The 19,274-nt window shown below is 38.7% G+C and overlaps 1 protein-coding gene across 1 annotated transcript in view; it reads right to left on the minus strand.

The window, feature by feature from the left end:
* The window catches only part of ARHGAP18 (Rho GTPase activating protein 18), a 38,932-nt gene extending 20,060 nt beyond the window's left edge, over nucleotides 1-18,872 (minus strand). The window contains exons 1-6 of the mRNA XM_031066729.1: nucleotides 18,635-18,872; nucleotides 16,153-16,388; nucleotides 13,365-13,437; nucleotides 7,239-7,408; nucleotides 4,861-5,026; nucleotides 2,078-2,169 (exon numbers count right to left, since the gene is read on the minus strand). Of these exons, the coding sequence (XP_030922589.1) occupies nucleotides 2,078-2,169; nucleotides 4,861-5,026; nucleotides 7,239-7,408; nucleotides 13,365-13,437; nucleotides 16,153-16,388; nucleotides 18,635-18,872 (975 nt within the window). The remainder of the gene's footprint in view (nucleotides 1-2,077; nucleotides 2,170-4,860; nucleotides 5,027-7,238; nucleotides 7,409-13,364; nucleotides 13,438-16,152; nucleotides 16,389-18,634) is intronic.
* Between the last annotated feature and the right edge of the window lie 402 nt (nucleotides 18,873-19,274).

Consider the following 19,274-nt stretch of genomic DNA (forward strand, 5'->3'; position numbering starts at 1 on the left):
GTGTGGTTCTTATCCTTTTTTATGAGTCCTGTTAAAGAGGAGTTTGTTTATTTTATTAAAAAAGAAACCTGTATGGTTTTTACCTCCTTCAAGCCTCCTCTGAAGACTGAAGAATTATTTTCAAAATTTACTGTGGCTTCAAAATTATATCCCAATAACTATCCTGGTTAAAATATCTCCAAATCAAAAGAAATCAAAATAATTAAGGTAACACTCTCATGAATACTCTAGGACTTTACAAGAGGAGAACTAAGAACTTCTAGGCTTTAAAGAAGCCTCTGATTTGCAAATTCTGACATTCTCCTAATAGACTCAAAAGTTTGCAACCCTTCACATGGATAACTTTGCAGAAATTCCATAAAAGTACTTAAAACCCATATAATAATTTTTTCTCTAAATAATATGTCTAGAAATATTCACTGAAGGATGGAATTAAGAGTATTTAAAACAAATCTGTAAACGTCAAAGCTGATGACATAATTTTAGCACAAATAGTTCCCACCATGTTTAACTAGGGCAGTGCCTTTGTTACATGCCTTCCTGCACCAGTGCTTGAGTAAGAAAAACTATGCAACAGAGTTTTTTCCAGTTACAGAAATTAAAGGGAGTTTACCTACCACTGCATTTATGAAAGAGATAGATACCACAAAAAAGACTGGACAGAAAAGACAGAAAACCCCACAAATTTAGAGAGCAGCACTAAAAGTGTCACTCTAGTGCATTTTCCATGATTTAAAAAAAAACAAAACAGTGCGAACTGGCCCCATCCAGCTCACCCTGTACCTGCCTTACACCAGATCAGTGCCTGCCACTCACATCTGCTGGGCACAAAGACGCTGTGGGCAGTGTGTGACCTGCCATCAGCACCACTTCTGGGGAAGGCAAGGTCTAGTGGCACAACTGGTGGCCACAACTCCTTCAGGAACACTCACTCCCCTTGGCCACCACCAACCTCCTGCCTGTGAGAAATCCCCTCTTCATCTCTATCAGGGCTGCCTTGCATGGCCTTATTAACAGGCCAGAGACTGGACTTACTCTCAGCAGAAACTTCTGATGACAACACATGAATCACTATTACTGCCAGATTTTCCAGTTGCAAAACCCTGACAAAATTATGTCTTTATTTTTAATTTAAATTTCTCAGTGAAATAAAAACTAGGTGTATTTTTATTTTTAATTAAGCAGCCTTCCTGTTAGCTTGCTTTGTTTCATTTCAGTGATAAACAAGATACCTTTAAAAGAATGAACAAAATTGTTCTCTTATGATATAAATGCCCAGTTCTTGGAAAGTACACGCTGCTGAGAACAAGCAGAAGAAATGGGAAACTGTTTATTTTCATATTCTCATTTGAAGTAAAACTGTATTCCAAATGACGTCTGCACCTTGCAAAACAAATCACATCTACAAGATATTAATATTTATATAGAATTTTTGATGTTGCTAGGATAGCAGAGTGATCAATCACTGTTTGATTTCTCAGTTTATAGATAGTATCTTTTCCAGAAATGTGTTTTTATGATCCTGAGGAAGTAATTTCTGGCATGAATGACACAGTGGTAGTTTTCAAATGGTGATGCAAAACTACTTTGTGATTTCTGTGTCTCAATAAGTAACAAGTACCTCTACAAACAGACCGAAATGGTGATGATAGAGCACTGAGTTTCTGTCAGTGTTAGGACAGGTCCATACACAGTGGTTTATTTTCTTCTCATGAAATGCGATGTGTTATGCATGGGCAACAAATCAAGGGTCTCCATCCTCTTTCCAATTATCTCCCCCATTACCATGACACGATATGGGCAAAGGCATATCCCTCTGAACTAAAGTAACAAGTCTTCTCGAAAAGCATCTGCCTTGTGAGTTTTTTTCTTGAATTCAAAATAGGTCTGATACAATGCAAAATATCACATTTACTGAATTAGTAAGTAAAGTTGCAATTAAAAGTTACAATAACTTGGATGGATTAGAGTATTATACTGAAAACTGCTACAGGAAGCAAATAAATCCAGGACAAAATATTATGGTTTTTGTCATTTTGCATGTATGTAAAAAGTTAACTTCTTCATGCCTATTTACCTTCTGAAAAATCAGTGGGATCTTGGTTCCTGGAATCTTCTTCTGATCCTGTTCCAGTAAAAGTGACAGTGGGACACCAAATAAGCCAGAGTCTGAAGAATAAAGGAAAAGAAACTGAGATATTATCCACATGTTTTTCCAGTACATGTGATACTGGCATAAACCCATATTTCTGAAGCAGTAAGTCTTTCAATGTGTTCAGAGCTATTGACCTTTTGTTTAAAGTGTTTTAATGTCTTTGCCAATCAAGTTATTACACAAAACATTCTCACTAAAAGGATTCATCATCTCTTCCTCAGGAGTCTTCTGTTTTGACTTCAAATTGCCATCCACATATTCTGAGTACAGTAAAGCAAACTGCATAAATGAACCATCTGTGTAGTTGGTTTGCAGAATGGATGTGATAATGACCCTGCAATGCAGATCTTCACCACTCAATGCAAGTTATTATAGCTGAGATGGAAATGGCAGGAGTAAAATATCCAGAACTTGGTCACTAAATGAGACAAATAAAATTATCACCCAGAGTTGCTCTGAACACTCCTCTCTACGAGGGTTTGGAAACAACAGCTTTTCAACTCCTGTGCTTTTGAATTATACAGCACCAGCAGAACAGGAAGACAACCAACTCACTAAAGGTTCATTTTTTAAAACATTGAAAGTACAGTAATTCTTGGTTAAAAATAACTTTTACAATAGAGCCAAAGCAATTAAAATTTTTTTTTTGGAATTCAGTTGCAGTTAATTTAGCCCTGATGACAAACTAACCTTAGTCTTCATGTAAATGGGACTTACATGTGTTATGGCCCAGTTGAATAGAAGTGAATAACCATTTAAAGAGAACTATGCTAGTAATGACTAAACCAAAGTTGCTGAGACAGAACTTCTCTGTGAGAAGTACTGATAATTGCTGTATGTGCAAGTTTTCTGGAGCAGCATATAACAATACAAGTAGTCAAAATCTGCTGCTTGGTATGATGCCATGCCAATATTGAACACAGAACAGATGCAATTACTAAAAAAACTGTCAGCCCTTGAGAAAATATGATATATATCAAAGAAAGATCGATTTCAGTGCCAAACCAGAAGTTCTTGTATCTCTGTCAGCATAAAAAGTCTACCTATAAAATACAAGGGACTCATACATACAGGCAATATCCATACCCCATAGCTTTATTATCTTGAAGTTCTTGTCAATAATAAAGTTTCCATTGAAATGTAGTTGAAAAAACAAACTCCAGGAGGTCAATAAAAAAGCAGTGCTGGGCACAGCACAGCATTCCCCACAAGAATGATGTTTTCATCATCTTTACATACTCAAGCACAAAGGAGAAAATGAATAGACCCACCACTGTATGAATCAATTGGCCAAACACTTAAGGGGTGAAGAGGTAAGGGTCAGACAGAGCAAAAAGGCACTGAAGGCAGTACATTGCAAAAGCACATTAGCTTGGCAGAAAAGCTGATGTCATTGTCCATTTCCTACACATTGCCATGAACCTGGCCTATCTTTTTTACCTTTTAAAGTTTTTAATCAATTCAACATTTTAAGAATGCCTGCCATTCAGATAATAATGTTGAGAGTGAAATTCAATTAACAATTCATTTTGTGAGAAGAAGCAGTTATAAGTAAGACCCAAAATACAAGAGAAGGAAATGCTTTGTCTCTGTTTATTAGCAACAGCACAAGTACTTCTGCAAGAAGAAAATGCATTCAAGCGATCAAGGTCTTGTTCATGTTTCTGTGTATGCCTTTTGCATTAAAAAAGCTGTTTACTACTACTGTAAAGTGAAGAACATATTCTGAAGAATCTATTGTACCTTGCTGTGTATCTCTCTATGCTCTCTGTTGCTTTCAATTATTTAAAGTGAGCTATTGCACTGTCACATTCACTGAACCTTGACAACAGAGTTTTGGCCAAAGCAGGCTTGTGATTAACGGGTAACACATCTCAAGCTCTTGTAAAGCATTTAGAGGAAGCCAAAAATACAAAAACCAAACAAAGCACTGAAAATCTCTAGCATCAAGAAATTGGTTTCCATGCTTTCTATGCTCCCAAGGAAAGCACTGTGATTACACATATGCTCTAATGGCTTGAAGAGGGAAGTGGCATGGTGGAACTGTCTCTGCCTCCTCTGCAACAGTTTAAATCTTCCACTTCATATGGTGCCATTCATCATAACAACTGCATTAGAGCCTAAGTAAATACTCTATGGGCAAGGCCTAGATGACACAGGAACATTTTTGCCAGACAGAATAAGAAATGGGTGACAAAGGCTCCCAGCACCTCCCACCTACAGCAACAAAAGCACAACTCAGGTAGACTCATCCGAATTACAGAATTGCAAAGGCTAAAAAAGACCCTTGAGAGCATGGAGTCCAATTCTGAAAGAAGACCAGTACCTACCTTCAGGAAATCAGGAAAAGAATACCCACAAAGACCACATGCTCATGCTCTTTGGGAATAAATCAGCACATACAAACTTCTGTGAAGCAATTCTTGCTGCACGGCACACGACTAAGATAGTTACCCTTCACTCCTTAGATTACCTGCTCAGTGACTGTCTTGAGTTTTAATTTTAGACAAAGAGCTGGAGACATTATGTCAGTGAACTTGTTTAAAGCTTGCCTTAAAGTGTAAAATTAAATGTTGCTCAGGGCCTATGTTACTGCCTATATATTATGTATATATTTTCTGCTGGAAGATCATAAAGAAATTGGCGCATTTTTTTCATTGGATTAAACAGATGCAATTGGTTCAGAATACAAAACTCCAACTTACCTTTGGTTTTGATTTTTACAGCTTTTTGCTGTTTGAATTCTGTCCCAAGTATGTCATAGAGAGCAGTTAATTCAATCAGTGCTAAAGAATAGACTTTCTTCATGTCCTGAGGGGCTAGGTCACCAATCTTTGTGGTACCTGTTTTGTCCTTCGGCAGTCTGAAATTCTAAAAGCAGAGAATTGCAGCAGGGTAAATAATCCAAGTCATGACAAATTACTTAGCTCAAAGGCTGTACTTCCTTCAGGTACAACCTTTCATCATGAAGCCTGCTGTTACTGACTAAATCAAAGGAGAATCCCACAAATAGGTTAAAAAGCAGATGATCTTAAAATGATAGGAAGATTTAGGTTCCCAGTGACTTCTGGAGGTCATCTAATTCAATTGCTGCTCAAAGCAAGGCTAAATTCACAGTCTGATTTGATTGCTTGTTGTTGTTGTTCAAATGAATTTTGAAAATTCCCAGTAACCCCTGTGAGAACCTGTTTCAGTGTGGAATGCTCTCATGGGGACTTTCTCTACTATGCAAAAAAAATGTTACCATTAGTCACTTGCGTCCATTAACTGTTATCCTTTTACTTGGCACCTCCAAGAAGAATCTGGATTTGTCATTTTTCCTGCTTGCAACCACATACTCCCTCTCCACCTCCTGCATCTTTTTTCCAGTTTATAGTGGTGGAAATGGCTGTCCATGAACAATCCTATTCACATACAATTGCACAGAAATCCTATGCAATAGGATAGAAATCCTTCTGCCTTTGTGCACACAAAAAAATGGCTGCCATATAAATAATAATAAAGGAGTTATCTTCTTAGAGAAAGGGAATACTTAATCATGGCTCCTTTCTACTTCACTAGATACTCAGAGATACTAGATACTGCAGTTAGAGAGCAATATAAGGAATTTAGTTGAAAGGGTGAGGAACTTCCCAACTCACTGAACTTTCTAGCTCCATCTCTCACCAGCAGGCTTCTAAATATGCATGACTCAGAGCAGGAAGCTTGACAAGACTTTCTTCCACTTGGAAAGACATATTATACTCATGAATTATTTTCTTACCCTGTGCAAACCCAGCAATAGCAGAGCTGAATTGCTAGTTATGGTACATGACTACAAGGGCACATACCAAAACATAAACATAATTTACAAAAGGTAGATGAGTAGCCAGCTCCCCACCTTGAGCTTTCATTGACTTACACAAACATGTCTGCTTAAAAATAGCTGCCAATGATGGAGGTGCAACCAATATATTGTAGATTTCAATAGGTAACTCCCTTCCTTCTCCTACCATTTTACAGCTCCTTCTGTAACTGAAGAAGAAATCCCTTAGCCATGTCTTCAAGCAATCCTTCACAAGCCAGGCCAGAAGCAGAGCTAATATATGTATTATGCATATATACAGAAGTTAGAACATAACTTTTGTCTCCTTGTTATAGGCTGCATTAGAGAAACATGACTCAAACGCTTTAGAATTCACCTCTAAATATCCATTAGTGTCTGGTTTATAATGTTTAAACTAGGATACATGGGGTAATTACTACTTGAAGAACTGCATAAGTCCTTATCTAAATTAAGTGTTTGAAGAACTGGGAAACATTATTTCAGAAATTGTGTTTACTCAGACATGTTTGCATAGAGTGTTACGGAAAAAAAGAAAAAAACACCAAGACAGTTTTCACACCAGTCATTAGTTTACAGGTTATATGTACATGTTACATGTTCATGAACTGGTAGGTAGAGAGAGATCCTAAAAGAGATTTCTGAGGATTGACAACAAAATCCCTTGGAGGATTTTCTTTTGATTTCATATGGATTCATTCTGAAAGAGCCTTTTTTAAATTAAGAGTTGGAAAGAAAAACTGAGTTCAAATTAGTCTTTAATTTCCTGCCATTTGACTTCAGACCTCTAACTTTTACAGACAATTCTGTTCTTCATTCTCATCCCTCACCTACCTGCATCAGACAACTGCGTAAGGTTTCTACAGGCATCCACCAACCCTTTTCATATTACAGCAGAGCTTTTTATTAGAGGTAAAGCATCTCACCTCAGGTAACAGAAAAAGGGGATGTAAACAAATGAAGCAAGGATAGAGTGGTACAACCACCACTAAGCTCTGTTCCAGCTTAATATTAGAAGTTCATTTTTGCTTACATATAGAGCACATTTTTCCAGATTCACAAGTACATAAACAGGCATAAATGTAGTTATTTTCATGTTATTGAGCATACTACTCCCAAAATTAGTTACCTTAAGAACCTCTATCTCTACAAAGCTAAATCTGACAACATTCTTCTAAATCTAATTCACTCAGTCTCAGATAAATATCGCCTAAACAGCACCTCTAGCTAAAAATAAAGACGAATAAATAAAAAACCTACCGGGAGAAGAGTGTCACCCCCTCCACCTTTGTACATTTTGCCTACTGAGCTGTCCTTGAGATTAGCTGCCTGTTCTGCAAATGATATCTCCAAATTGATGTCAGTGTCTGAAGATGGCATGTCTTCAAGCAGGCTCTTCGGCTCATCTGTTCCAAGACTGAACTTTGGACCTGAAAACACCATGAAAAAAAAAAAAGCTAAAAATCAACAGCAGCACTATTGAGCACCACTCAGTGCATGAGAGTAAGTTTTAAACCAAGTAGAAATTAATGCTGTGCGAGCAATGGACTTTCTGATTGCAAAGTCACTGTTCCTGTATTTTTTATGCCAGTCGAAAATACAGCTATTGACAAGGGTTCAACTTTTGTAGGTTTTCTTCAGTAACTTTGCCAAGGCATGGGGTCTTCTGGACTATTCATCTATTATGAAAAGATAGAGCAATCCACCTCAAACAGCAGATTCCCAGAATCTTGCAAAGCCAGAGAGCTTTGGCATCAGAAGTTTCTTGCCATCAAACACTTTCTAGCCTCAAAGACTGTAACGTCCTGCAAACAAATCAGCAAATGTTTCTGCTGTTAAATTTCAAAAGCAATAGAGAATGTGTCCTCTATGACCCAAAGCATTAACATCTGGGAATAACAGGGAGTACACAGATCATATTTTTGTTGCATTATTCCTGTTCTCACGTCAGTCTGAAGAGTCTAGATTCCTCAAAACAGTTTGGACAAGTTTCCATGATACAGGGAAGGACTAAGTACACAACAATGGCCTTACTTCTCTTTCTTTGTTCCTTAAAGGAATCAAACACTAGACAAATTTAGAACACTTTTTGTTAAAATAATAAAGAATCAAAAAAGGGAGAGACAGTTCTGCTTTTAGAAAAAGAAGTTTCCCAATTTCACAGTAAATCAACCACTACTTTTGGTCTGGAGTTAAAATATATTGTGAAAGAAGCAAGAAGAAAATTATACAGTAAAAACCAGTATTTAATACAAAGCATAGAAGTCTAAGAAAGCTTTCAGTCTCTCCACCATCCTTCTCATGGTATCTATCCAAAACAATACATCAATGAATAAGTTCCTTTTGCAAGACATTACAGAATCACAGAAGGTTTCCAGGTACTACAGAAGAGTAAAGTCACAGAATAAATAAGGTTTAAGAAGACATTTGAGATCATGGAGTCCAACCTATGACCAAACATCCCCATGTCAACTGTATCATGGGACTAAGTGGCATGCCCAGTCTTTCCTTAAACACCTCCAGGGACTCCATAACCTCCCTGGGCAGTCCACTCCAATATCTAATCAGCCTTTTGTGAAGAACTTCTCCCTAATGTCCAACCTAAACCTCTCCTGGCACAGCTTAAGGCTGTGTCCTCTCATCCTGTTGCTGCGAACCCCCATCAGGCTACAGCCTCCTGTCAGGCAGTTGTAGAGAGATAAGATTCCCCTAAGCCTCCTTTTCTCCAGGCTAAACACCCCCAGCTCCCTCAGCCTCTCCTCATAGACTTGTGCTCCAGACCCTCCACCAGCTCTGTTACCCTCCTCTGGCCATGCTTCAGCCCCTCAGTGTTCTTCCTGAATCAAGGGGTTCAGAAGTGGACACAGAACTGGATGTGTGGCCTCTCTAGTGCTGAGTACAGAGGAAGAATCACTTCCCTAGTCCTGGGACCATGATTCAGCCACTGGCTCCTACTCACACGAGACTGCAGCCTGTTCAAAGCTAATATACCACAAGCATAGGAAAAGTGGATGGAAATGGGCATGAGTTGTGAAGCAGAACCACGAGCAATGCATATGTTTTGGTGTAAGAATGTTGTGCAACATAATAAACTAATTTTTTTACACTGCTATGGGAAATTTTTGTATGGCCTAGAGTAACTACCCTAAGCCAAGACAGAAAAAAGTTCCCAGAAAACAGTTACAGGTACAGCAAAAGCTGATTCTGAAGCAGGGGAAAGCCTGCAGAGAGGCTGATTAAGAGGAGTCAGGGAAGTGCTGACCTACACTGATGGTATCAGTGGTCTGTAAAAGAACTGAGCTGCAAGCACACAATCCAAACAGCATATGAAGCAGGAAGTTAAAAAAAAAATTACAGCAACTCGCTAATTTTTCTAAATTATATTTGCATCTTATTTAAAAACACCAAACTATTGTCTGACATTATTTAGGTCAAGTCCTGAAAATAACCTCAGTCAGCCAGGGTGAGACTCAGGGGACCTGACAGGCAAATGGTTGAAGCCACCACAGCCGTTTTCTGGTAAGGCACAGTGCTTTACACAACCATTCCCATGTCAAAGTACTTACCTAAGCTGAGACATTTTCAGGGAGAGAATGTGGATTTGAGTTAATACTTTGACTCTACTCACAACCAAGCAATGTTGTGAGAAGTAGAACAGAACATTTTCATATTCTGCCAGTTGTGTGTGTTACTCATCACTTGTTTTTTTCCAGAGTGGCTTCTGCTCACTTTCCACAGACCCCAAAATGCCTAGGGCATACACTAAAGATTAAGCTGATCCTGAAACTAGAGCTGCTCCTTTTGGTAAAGAGATATCTGAGTCCTCAGTAAGCAAACATACCTAAGGTCAAATTCATCCCTGACTCTGCTCCTTGGCATCTCTGCATGTATATCCCTATATATCATGTAAACTGTTCAATGCATCCACACTGAATGAAAAGAGTTTCCTGTCCCCCAAAACTTTTGTCATGCTAATGTGGCCTACACCTGACCTACATACTTCCCACCAGCCTAGGAGGGATCTGATGTTAACAAACAAAAAGCAGTAGCTCCTATTTCAGTCCTCTGGTCATACCAAGGTGTCATGTAAAGCAGATGTCTCAGTAGTGCTCTGCACATTTTAAAGATCTGGAAGTGCTGCTGTTGTGGGGAGTCTTTTCTTGGTTGTACAGCCTTGCTCCCATTGTTGTACATCCCTGAACTAGGCAGCAGCTGTAAGAGGAAGCAGCCTTGGTCTTCTGCCAACCTACCAACCACATGCCATATTTAATGAGAGAAATGCAAGTGTGATACAGAAAAATGCAAATATTGTCTATGAGGATGTGGAAACCATATTTTACATGAGCTCTGTACTCCTTCCTTAGTTCACAGAGCTATGTAAAGATTACATAAAATGATGGGAATTCTTCAGGAATTAAACAAGGAAACATTGCAAGTATCAACTGCGCTATATCCCAGTTTTGCAAGGGAATCTCGAGTATACACCAATGGAGCTAAGCTGACAGACCTTAATTCACAACTGGAAAGGTAGAATGATTTTTTCTTTGACTGACAAAGCATTTCTCTAAAATGCTAGTTCATAGATGGTTATAAATTGATAATAAAAAGCCTTGTAATCATTTCACTTACAGCCTTACTTTGGCTACAGGATCCTCATTTATCATGTAAAATGAAAAGCAAAACCAAACTCTTTAATTAAAAACCACCAGATTACAGACTTTTTCCCTATCAAGAAGCAAACATTACTGGTCTTTACCCTCATATTACAAATGGAACAATTTGTTCATCCATTCTCTAGATTGTTATGCTTTGAATCTGCCCTTATACAGAGATTTTATCTATTATTCTTCCCCTGTAGCAAATCCTAAGTTCAGAAAAACAACTGCAGTCATAGTAAACTGACTTTTGTTACTCCCCTACTTCAGCTAATAAGTATTTAGCTTTTCATATGTTTTATTATTTCCTTTTTATTTCTTGAGAGGTCTCAACCAACACAATTATTTACTCCTTTTCACAGGATTCCAAAGAAAACTACTCCTTTTCTTTTGTATCTATTGAACATCTTCCTAGCTTTGCAGGCCTTTAGTGAGTGTCATGGATTGTTAAAATGATAATGCCTTTTGAGAGCTTAGTACATTATTCTGAATTTTCTTTTTGTTTCCTGTAGACACACTCCATACTTACATGAAACAAAGGCACTTATTATTCTGTGAGTTTGCATACATTATTTAGTCAAGAAACAAGGTGTGTTGGACACAGAAAGAAGAAGAAAGGAGAAGAAAGGAGAAATGAGAACGGGTTCACATAGCCCAGGCATGCTCTGAAGGCAAATCATTAACAACTTCAGTCTGGCAGAAGCACTTGGGAATGCAGCATTCAAATATCCCATTAGGAACAGGTATCACCTTTGGAGTATGGCCAAAAAGAGTTTTTTACCATAGCAATTTTAAGATGTCTCAATTTAGGCTTTTTGTCTTTAATGTCTGAGACAATGTTCATATTTTTTCAGGCAAAACTGGGACTACTTCTGTGTCAAAGAGGGTTTCCATTTTAAAATAATGCCCTTGGATTTGGATTTCATAAAGATTTAGTACCTCTGAAATATCAGGCACTGTTTACATTTTGCCTTAAATTCATTCACTGTTTGTATAACACTAACTGGCTTATTCTGAAGGACAGATCATAGCACAGCATTGAACCAGATGCATGCTTTTAACACCACCAAACTTGCATGGCTTGACTGCAGATTGAACTGAGCTTTCCTTCCTGCTCCAATCTTGGGAGCAGCGTCCACCGCAGCACGTTGACTAGAGCAGGAGTGTATCAGGATGTAAGCAGGCTGCATTTGCCATCCACATCACCATCTGTGCTGAGGAGAGCTACCATATGGGATTTGCCTTTCAGAACTTCCCATTTCTGAAGGGTTCATCAGGGCCACAGGGAAAGAAAGAACCAGATGTGATAAAAACTCTGTAATAATTGCTTGGTAATTTTCCAGCTCTGAATTCTACAGTGAAGTTTATTGACACAAGCACCAGGCATCTCTTCCTTCCCTTGTGCTGAACCAGCAGTCTGGCAGTCCTCCCATTTTTTTTACTGTTCTTATTGGAGTGAGGTTTGCTGAGAGGGCAGGAGGGAAATACACACTCTGGAAACACAGAGATTCAGTGTTATTCAGGGCTGGTTTATAATCATGTCTCCCAATTCAACTGCTATGTACATTCTGTATTGTCCATTGCTGTCTTCCAAGTTTAATTGTAAAGTAGCAATTTTTCCAAAATCCTACTGGTCAGTATTCTAGAACTGAAGCAGAACTTTATTTGGTGGCTTAATTACAGCTAACTAACTTGAAATAAGTAACTTGATCTGCCTGCTTAGTGTGGGTATAGGGTTCAGTGTAACATCTATGTGCTCTATCCAGTCCTCCAGAAGAACCAAAACCCCAACATACAAACAAAACAGAATAACAGTGCAGCATCTTAAAACTTAAATAGATGCCAGATTAAAACTTAAATAGCTGCATCTTAAAACTTAAATATCCTGATATAGGGGTGGGTAGGGTGGTACAATAGACACAGTGCAACCCTTACTTTGAAGAAACTAAACATGACGCAGGACAGCCATCCTTTTACTATTGGACCTGAAGAACAGCAGAAAGCTCTGTCAAAGTCTTTCATCAGAAATCATACTCTCAAAATACAAACTATGGAGTCAGCTAAGGACTTCTGTAATGTACTATCCTGATAGTGAGAGGAAAGGCTCTTCCATGGGTACTGCACCTCTCATTTGTGAGCACACACCACTGAACACAACCTAGGGACACAGAACACTATTTCATTTCCATATTCCTTGAAAAGGTAAACAACCTTTTTTCTTTAATTCCTATTTTTCCTTTAATTTGAGCTACAGCTATATAGCTAGTTCTCACAGTTTTTTGGATGCTTGAGTCCAGACAGTTCTCTTTTTTTTTTTTTTTTTTTTTTTTGCTTAGAGTCCATTTGGTTTTATTCTTTTGTATGCACTGATGAGTTTATGCATAGGCCTTCATTTCCTGTACTGTAGAGCAGAGACAGACCAGAAGTGATAAATTAAGTATCAGAAACAACCTGAGCATAAGCTACAAGAGAAGACTTCTCCCAGGCAGCTTGATCATAAGCTGATCCCTGATAATAAACTGGGTTTCTCAGGTGGTTCAAAGGACACGACATACAGGCACACTTAAAATTTTACACATCAACAATTCAGTCCAGAAAAGGTTTCTCATTATAATTTCATTTTATTTTCCTGAAAAGTTACTTATAATATGGCCCCATTTACTATCCTGTGTAGTTGAACCCCTACAAACCAAAAGAAAAACAAATAAAATAGGGAGTAATTTGACATTACCTTTTGTTCCATCGTGTGTTTCATTTTTGTTTTCACTTGTTCTCACAGCTGAAGGTTCACTTCCATCACAGACCTAAGAAAGGAACAATAAATATGCATGCCTATAAAAACCTAGCGCATGGTTATAGAAACTCCCTTGACTCTGTGCAGGACTAAAACACACACTCCTGCAATTCAGGAGCGTGCAAAAGCACATCTCTGTGCTTCAAGAGAAAACCCCTTGCCAAAGTCTAAGGGGATCTGAAACCTAGGTAATTAAAAATAGAAGTAATGAAATCAATTCCTCTTCTTCCTAGAAGGCTGCATGGGTGAATGACTTTATTTTCCAGAGTGGCAAAGAATAAGAAAATGCAGTCTGACCTGAAACTGTAGTTTGCACTGGAAAGGGTATGGAAAGGGAATCTGGAGGAGATATTTTGACTGACTCAGACCAAATTCCTTTCTCTTGAAAAAGCTTACAAGGTTGTCTCCCCTAGAGAGCAATTCCATCCCTTTTGCAGGGCAGCCTGACATTATCTGCGCTTACAGCTTAGATTTCCAGCAACAAAACCAGGACACTTTGAAGAGATGAAGAACGGGAAGGGATCTGAACCATCCTCTCCCTTCTGTAACGCTGCCCTTCCCAGTCTCAAGATGTGACATTTTGTGAACCGGATGACACCAACTATAGACAAAATACTTCAGAACATGTAGAAAATCTATGCCCATATATATGGGTACACACATAGATTCATATACATTTTTACCCACATATCATTTTTCCTTTTTGGCAACTCAAATTAACAATTAGTGTTTAGCACACTGTATTTCTAATTGTATTTTACTCAAGCAATTTATAACTCTATACTTACTGAGAAGACATATGCAAGTTTTAAAGACTTATCCTACTGGCACAATCTGTATTTTCACTTCTCTTTTTTTTTTTTTTTTAAATCAGGTATCTTGAGAGGAGGAAGAAGTTAGCACAATTGCCTAAAAAATATCTCTGTTTCACAAAGCAGCAGAAGCAGAATGGGAAGGTGTCAAGGTACCAAAAGTCTAGCTTCTCTTTGGGAATATGGCAGGAAATTCAGGAGAAACATTAACACAATTGTGTCAATGCAAAACATCAACACTATTGTTTTACTTTTCCTCCTGCTTTCCTCCAGATGAAGGGAGGCTACAGGATTTTCGAAGGCTATTATTAAACTGGAATGACTTCATACAGCTGCAGGTGGCTTCAGTCCTCTTTTGTTACATAAAAAGCTTTCTAATGATGGGTGAATAACAAAGCAGTGAGACAAGTTACCTAGGGAGGTAGTGTAAGCTACTTCCCACAGCCTTTCGGTGATAGATTCGGTGAATAACCACAAGCAATGATTTCTGAACAATTATCTTGCTTTGGAGAAAGGAATGAAGTACAAGTTTGAGGACCTATACTTGTATTACTTTGTATTTGTCAAGGAGACAAGTTTAGAATGATCTTTTCCCCCCAATATTTCTATATTTAATAAACAACCATTTGTTTTATACATCTTAAATGCCTAAAATAATTTGTCTTCTCAGTGGTGTCTTCAATATCAAAACATGTAGTTTAGAAGAAGAAAAATCTATTGAACACTGTGACATAGGATTTTCAAACATTACAGTATGTAGTTTACATACAGGGACATGAATATTTCTTGTGCTTTACTGAAATAAAAGGAAAAAAACCAGAAATTATACTGCTTTAAGCTACATGATATTTTACCTAAATTGCTCTGCTATTAGAGCTTGTAATTTTTAGGTAGAGTCAATTACAAATCAGATCCCAGAGAGCTTTTATGGAGTTAATATCTCTTTTGCAACCACAGACAAAGCAGAACAGTGAAAGGGAAGTTGTGCCTCCAGAACACACCACTTCCCCAGCTACACTTCAATTGAGTTTAGAAAGAGCTGCTGAAGGAGAGGAAGCTGTTGAGGGAAGGAGGAAATTAAATACCCTAAAAATTCACCATGCTTTCCATCACCACAACCACTGCACTGAAAGGCATGTCAGCAGAGAGAACAAGGGACACAGCTGAGGTCAGGTAACCCAGTCATGCCATAAAGTCTCATTCTTATGGCTGAAGATGTCAGAGTTCTGAGGCAGCAGAGAGGACACACACCCCTCGCCATGGAAAAGGAATTCTAATCATAGTCTCCATTTCCCTCCTTCCCTTTTCCTGCATATGGGAAAGGAATTCTCTGCAATATCCCATGATGGGAAACAGGGACCCTTTGGGGCCTGTCAGAGTAGCTTCCCATGCACAGTTTAACACACACATAGGGCCTGGCAGTTAGTATGAGCTTTACACTCCCAGCTGATAGGCATAAAGACCTAGCCAAAAACAAGAAGGTTAGGCTAATGCTCCATTTCCCCCCCTTTTTTATAAATAAATAAACAAACAAACAAAAGCACCTGTAAGTAAGAGGTAATCACTCAAAGGTAAAAGTAGGCTTGTGGTAGCTCTTTGGGTGATTGTTGTGATGAGTTTCGCATTCATGTGAAAAATAATTCCAATTAAAATGAGCGGTGCCTTTATTCATCACCTTTAAGGTGAGGCCAATTACACGCTTCTTTATAAATACTAAAATTGCTTAATGCAATGTTCAATCTGGACAAACACCATCCCTGAAAATTTAGTGAAAAATTCCCTTGGGAATCAGTGAAGTTAGACACAAATGTCCTGGAAATATCCCTTTCATGTGCCACTCTGCTCTCCCCCCATCCATACAGGTCCCTCTCTTTCTCTGCCAGAATCAAACAAAACAACTGACAGGAACTCACTTTTCCCTTTGAGTCATTCTGTAGCCTGAAGATATCTCTGACATCAGGAATCTGGTGCTGTTTGTTTCTTTTCCTCATGGTTTGTGTGACGGTCTCCACTCGCTTTTCCACCGCAGCTTTCTGGGTTCGGGTCAGTGTGGATAAAAACACCATGCTTTCCAGGGAGTCCCCAGAACTCTCTCCAAACAGATTTGACAAACCTGCCTCCTTCAGCCATTCTTCTTCCAGTTCTCCCTCTGAGCAATTTGAAGAGAAAAAGGCATAAACATTGGCTTTCTATTACTGCCAAGCACATTGGATTTTAATAACATGACACAATTAATATAATTCACAGAAAAGTACCAAGGGGATACACAGTTAAGAATTACTTACACTGTCATGACTCAGAAAAAAGCTATTGTTTCTAAAGAGCCTCAAAAGGCTTATAATATATCATATCAAAGCTTTTAAAGTAGCTAATCCAATACATATTGCTATGTGGCAATCTTTATAATAATCTACAGCGCTTCCATTAAAATCATATACCATTTTATAAATGTACCTAAATAAAAACATGTGTGGGGAACCCTGAAAGCCAGATCATTGCTGCTCCACTGATTTTTAGTTCAATACTCAATTTTTTAGCTCTTTTACTGACATGGTTCTGCCCACTTTTCTTGATACATTAATCCTACAGCCTTCCACCAGCTCAATTTAATGAAGGACAAACCAGCCTACACAAGTCACCTTAATGCTATTTTTTCATCAGTTCTTATGACATGGTCTCCAGCCTGCTGACAGCCCACTGAACAATTTTTGCTTTAGTCTTAGAGCTGATTAGGTATCCTTTATTGACAGATCACTGCACATGAAAGAAGAGAAAGCTATTAAATATTGTCACCAATGGCAAAACTTCTGCTTCTGAGTTCTGTATCACGCTAATGATATTTTCTATAAAACACTAAGTTCTGTCTGTAGCAGTTGAGGTTGTGCTGAATACCAACAATTCTCTCAAATGTTCAAGCAATATTTCTCCATTTATCAGATATCTAAAAATACTCCAAAGTTGGCATGTCAGCTTCACTATTGATTGCATTTTACCACTGTGCCCAGAGCACGTTCTAGCGGGCACCTTAATATAAACAGCATCCAGAAAACAGACACCAAAATTTAAGTATGAATTTTGTTATGGCTGTGCAGACACATCCTGAGCCTCTGACAAAACTCTCCGGTTTTGTTATCAGGGCTGGAAAGAAGGCCTACACCCATGCTCCAGAACAGCTGTGAGCAAGCTCTCTCCCATCCTTGCCTTTGCCTGGCCAGTTTGAGGCAGGTCCATCAGCCAGCTGCAGGAGTGCTCAGCAGTACTCGTGCCCAAGACAGGAGCTGCACATTAGGCAAGGTGTGGGCTATGGCAACACATGCTTGAGCTGGTAACTCAGCTGGGCTGACTCACTCAGGCTTCACACCAGAGTCAGCTGCAGTAACCAGGGGGAAGAAGGCTCCATGTAAACCCAGTGGAAGTGGTGGGGCTGGGGGTGCAGAGCCTAAAGGCACAGCCGCACCAGTGAGCTGCAGCAAGAGAAGAGGTTCGTATACTACAGAACAATGGGCTCTGCTGCTCTGGACAAAGCCCCATGGCTCTGTAAGAAAACCCCACAGCTCCCCAGTCACAAGGTTTGGGAGCCTTGCTGCTTTCCCCCGGGGCCATGTTGTTATGCTCTTCAGAGCAGTGACTTTTCAAAGTCACTTAGGGAGGCAGAAGAGCAAACCCCTCTGAAAGTGCATTCTTCTCACTCATGTGGAGGCCGTACCAAAACACAAAATTCACCATTTTAATTTACTGAGACTGTGGGTCTTGTAAGAATGGGAGAGAGGCAGCTACTGCATTGTTAAAAAATAATTTTTGAGAGAAAACTGAAATTAAGGACATTACTCCTCTTTTATCTGAGAGGACACAAAAACAAAATAAGAAAAAAAAACTGCCCAGCCTCTAAGACCATGCCCCAAGGAGAGGCCCATAATTCATGCTTCTGAGAAACACAAATAGTACAACTGAACAATCACAATAGTTACAAGCATAGAAAGTTACTCACTAAACTTAAATCGGTTAATCATTGGCTTGTCTTCTAAAGCGTGAGGTTTCTATCCCAATAGCTACAATAACGAACAACATACACAAAGAGTGAAAGGGTAAGTTAGTTCAACAGTAAACTGCAAATAGTTCAGCTGTTGTGATTTGCAAGCACAGACACCTTTCTGATATTCTGAAAGTACTATTCAAAGAAAAATCAGCCTTTTACTTGTCTCTAATAAAACTGTCTTTCAGGGCACTGCCTGTTTCTGGTGACATCAGCAGCAACAGAATTTTCAAACCAGATGTTCAGGAAAGTGACCTCCTTTTTTGATCTGCATTAGGTAGGTGCCATCTCTTGAAATAAGACTTGAAGAAAAACCCCTAAATCAGCAAACTGATGAACATTGACAGAACAGATTTCATTACCATCTGGCTCTTTCACTACAAGTGCTACTCGTTCCTCGTGATTATTTCCTCTGGTTTCATGGATGTTTTCAAGTTCTTTCCAGTAGTCGTCCATGGACAGTTCATCCAAGGAGTCCTGGGATCCTGAGCGGTCAAACGATGCTCCATCGGGGATTTTCTTGGAATGGTCATGGTTCATTGTATACTGTCCAGACCGACGGCTATAAATGTAAATCAAAAAGAAATTTTTGGTTAACATCTTAAGATACAAGATGTATTAATATGTGTGAAGGCACCATGAATTGTGTCAAAGTATCAAAACAAACCACTGTCAACAAGCAAACCAAGACATTAAAAATTAGTTTTAGTATCTGGAATATATTTTCAATTTAATATTTCTGCTCTATCTCCCTATCCAGAACAGTATGGGAGTCAGTCTTAAAAAGGAAAAAATTAATCCAAGTTCTAGTAATCCTCATTATATATACCTTCAACTCTTCAACAGTCAAGTCCACAAAATTCATGGCACATCTTCCCAGAATCACCACTTAAAGAATTTTTCAAAAACGCCTTTCTGCCTGAGTAAATTCTTACACCTTAACACCTTTCAGTAAATTCTTATACCTTGTCTCGCTTTGCTATTCTGATTTTATTTTTTATT

The sequence above is a fragment of the Geospiza fortis genome, unplaced genomic scaffold (genome assembly GCF_000277835.1).
Source record: "Geospiza fortis unplaced genomic scaffold, GeoFor_1.0 scaffold98, whole genome shotgun sequence".
Classification (NCBI taxonomy): Eukaryota; Metazoa; Chordata; class Aves; order Passeriformes; family Thraupidae; genus Geospiza; species Geospiza fortis.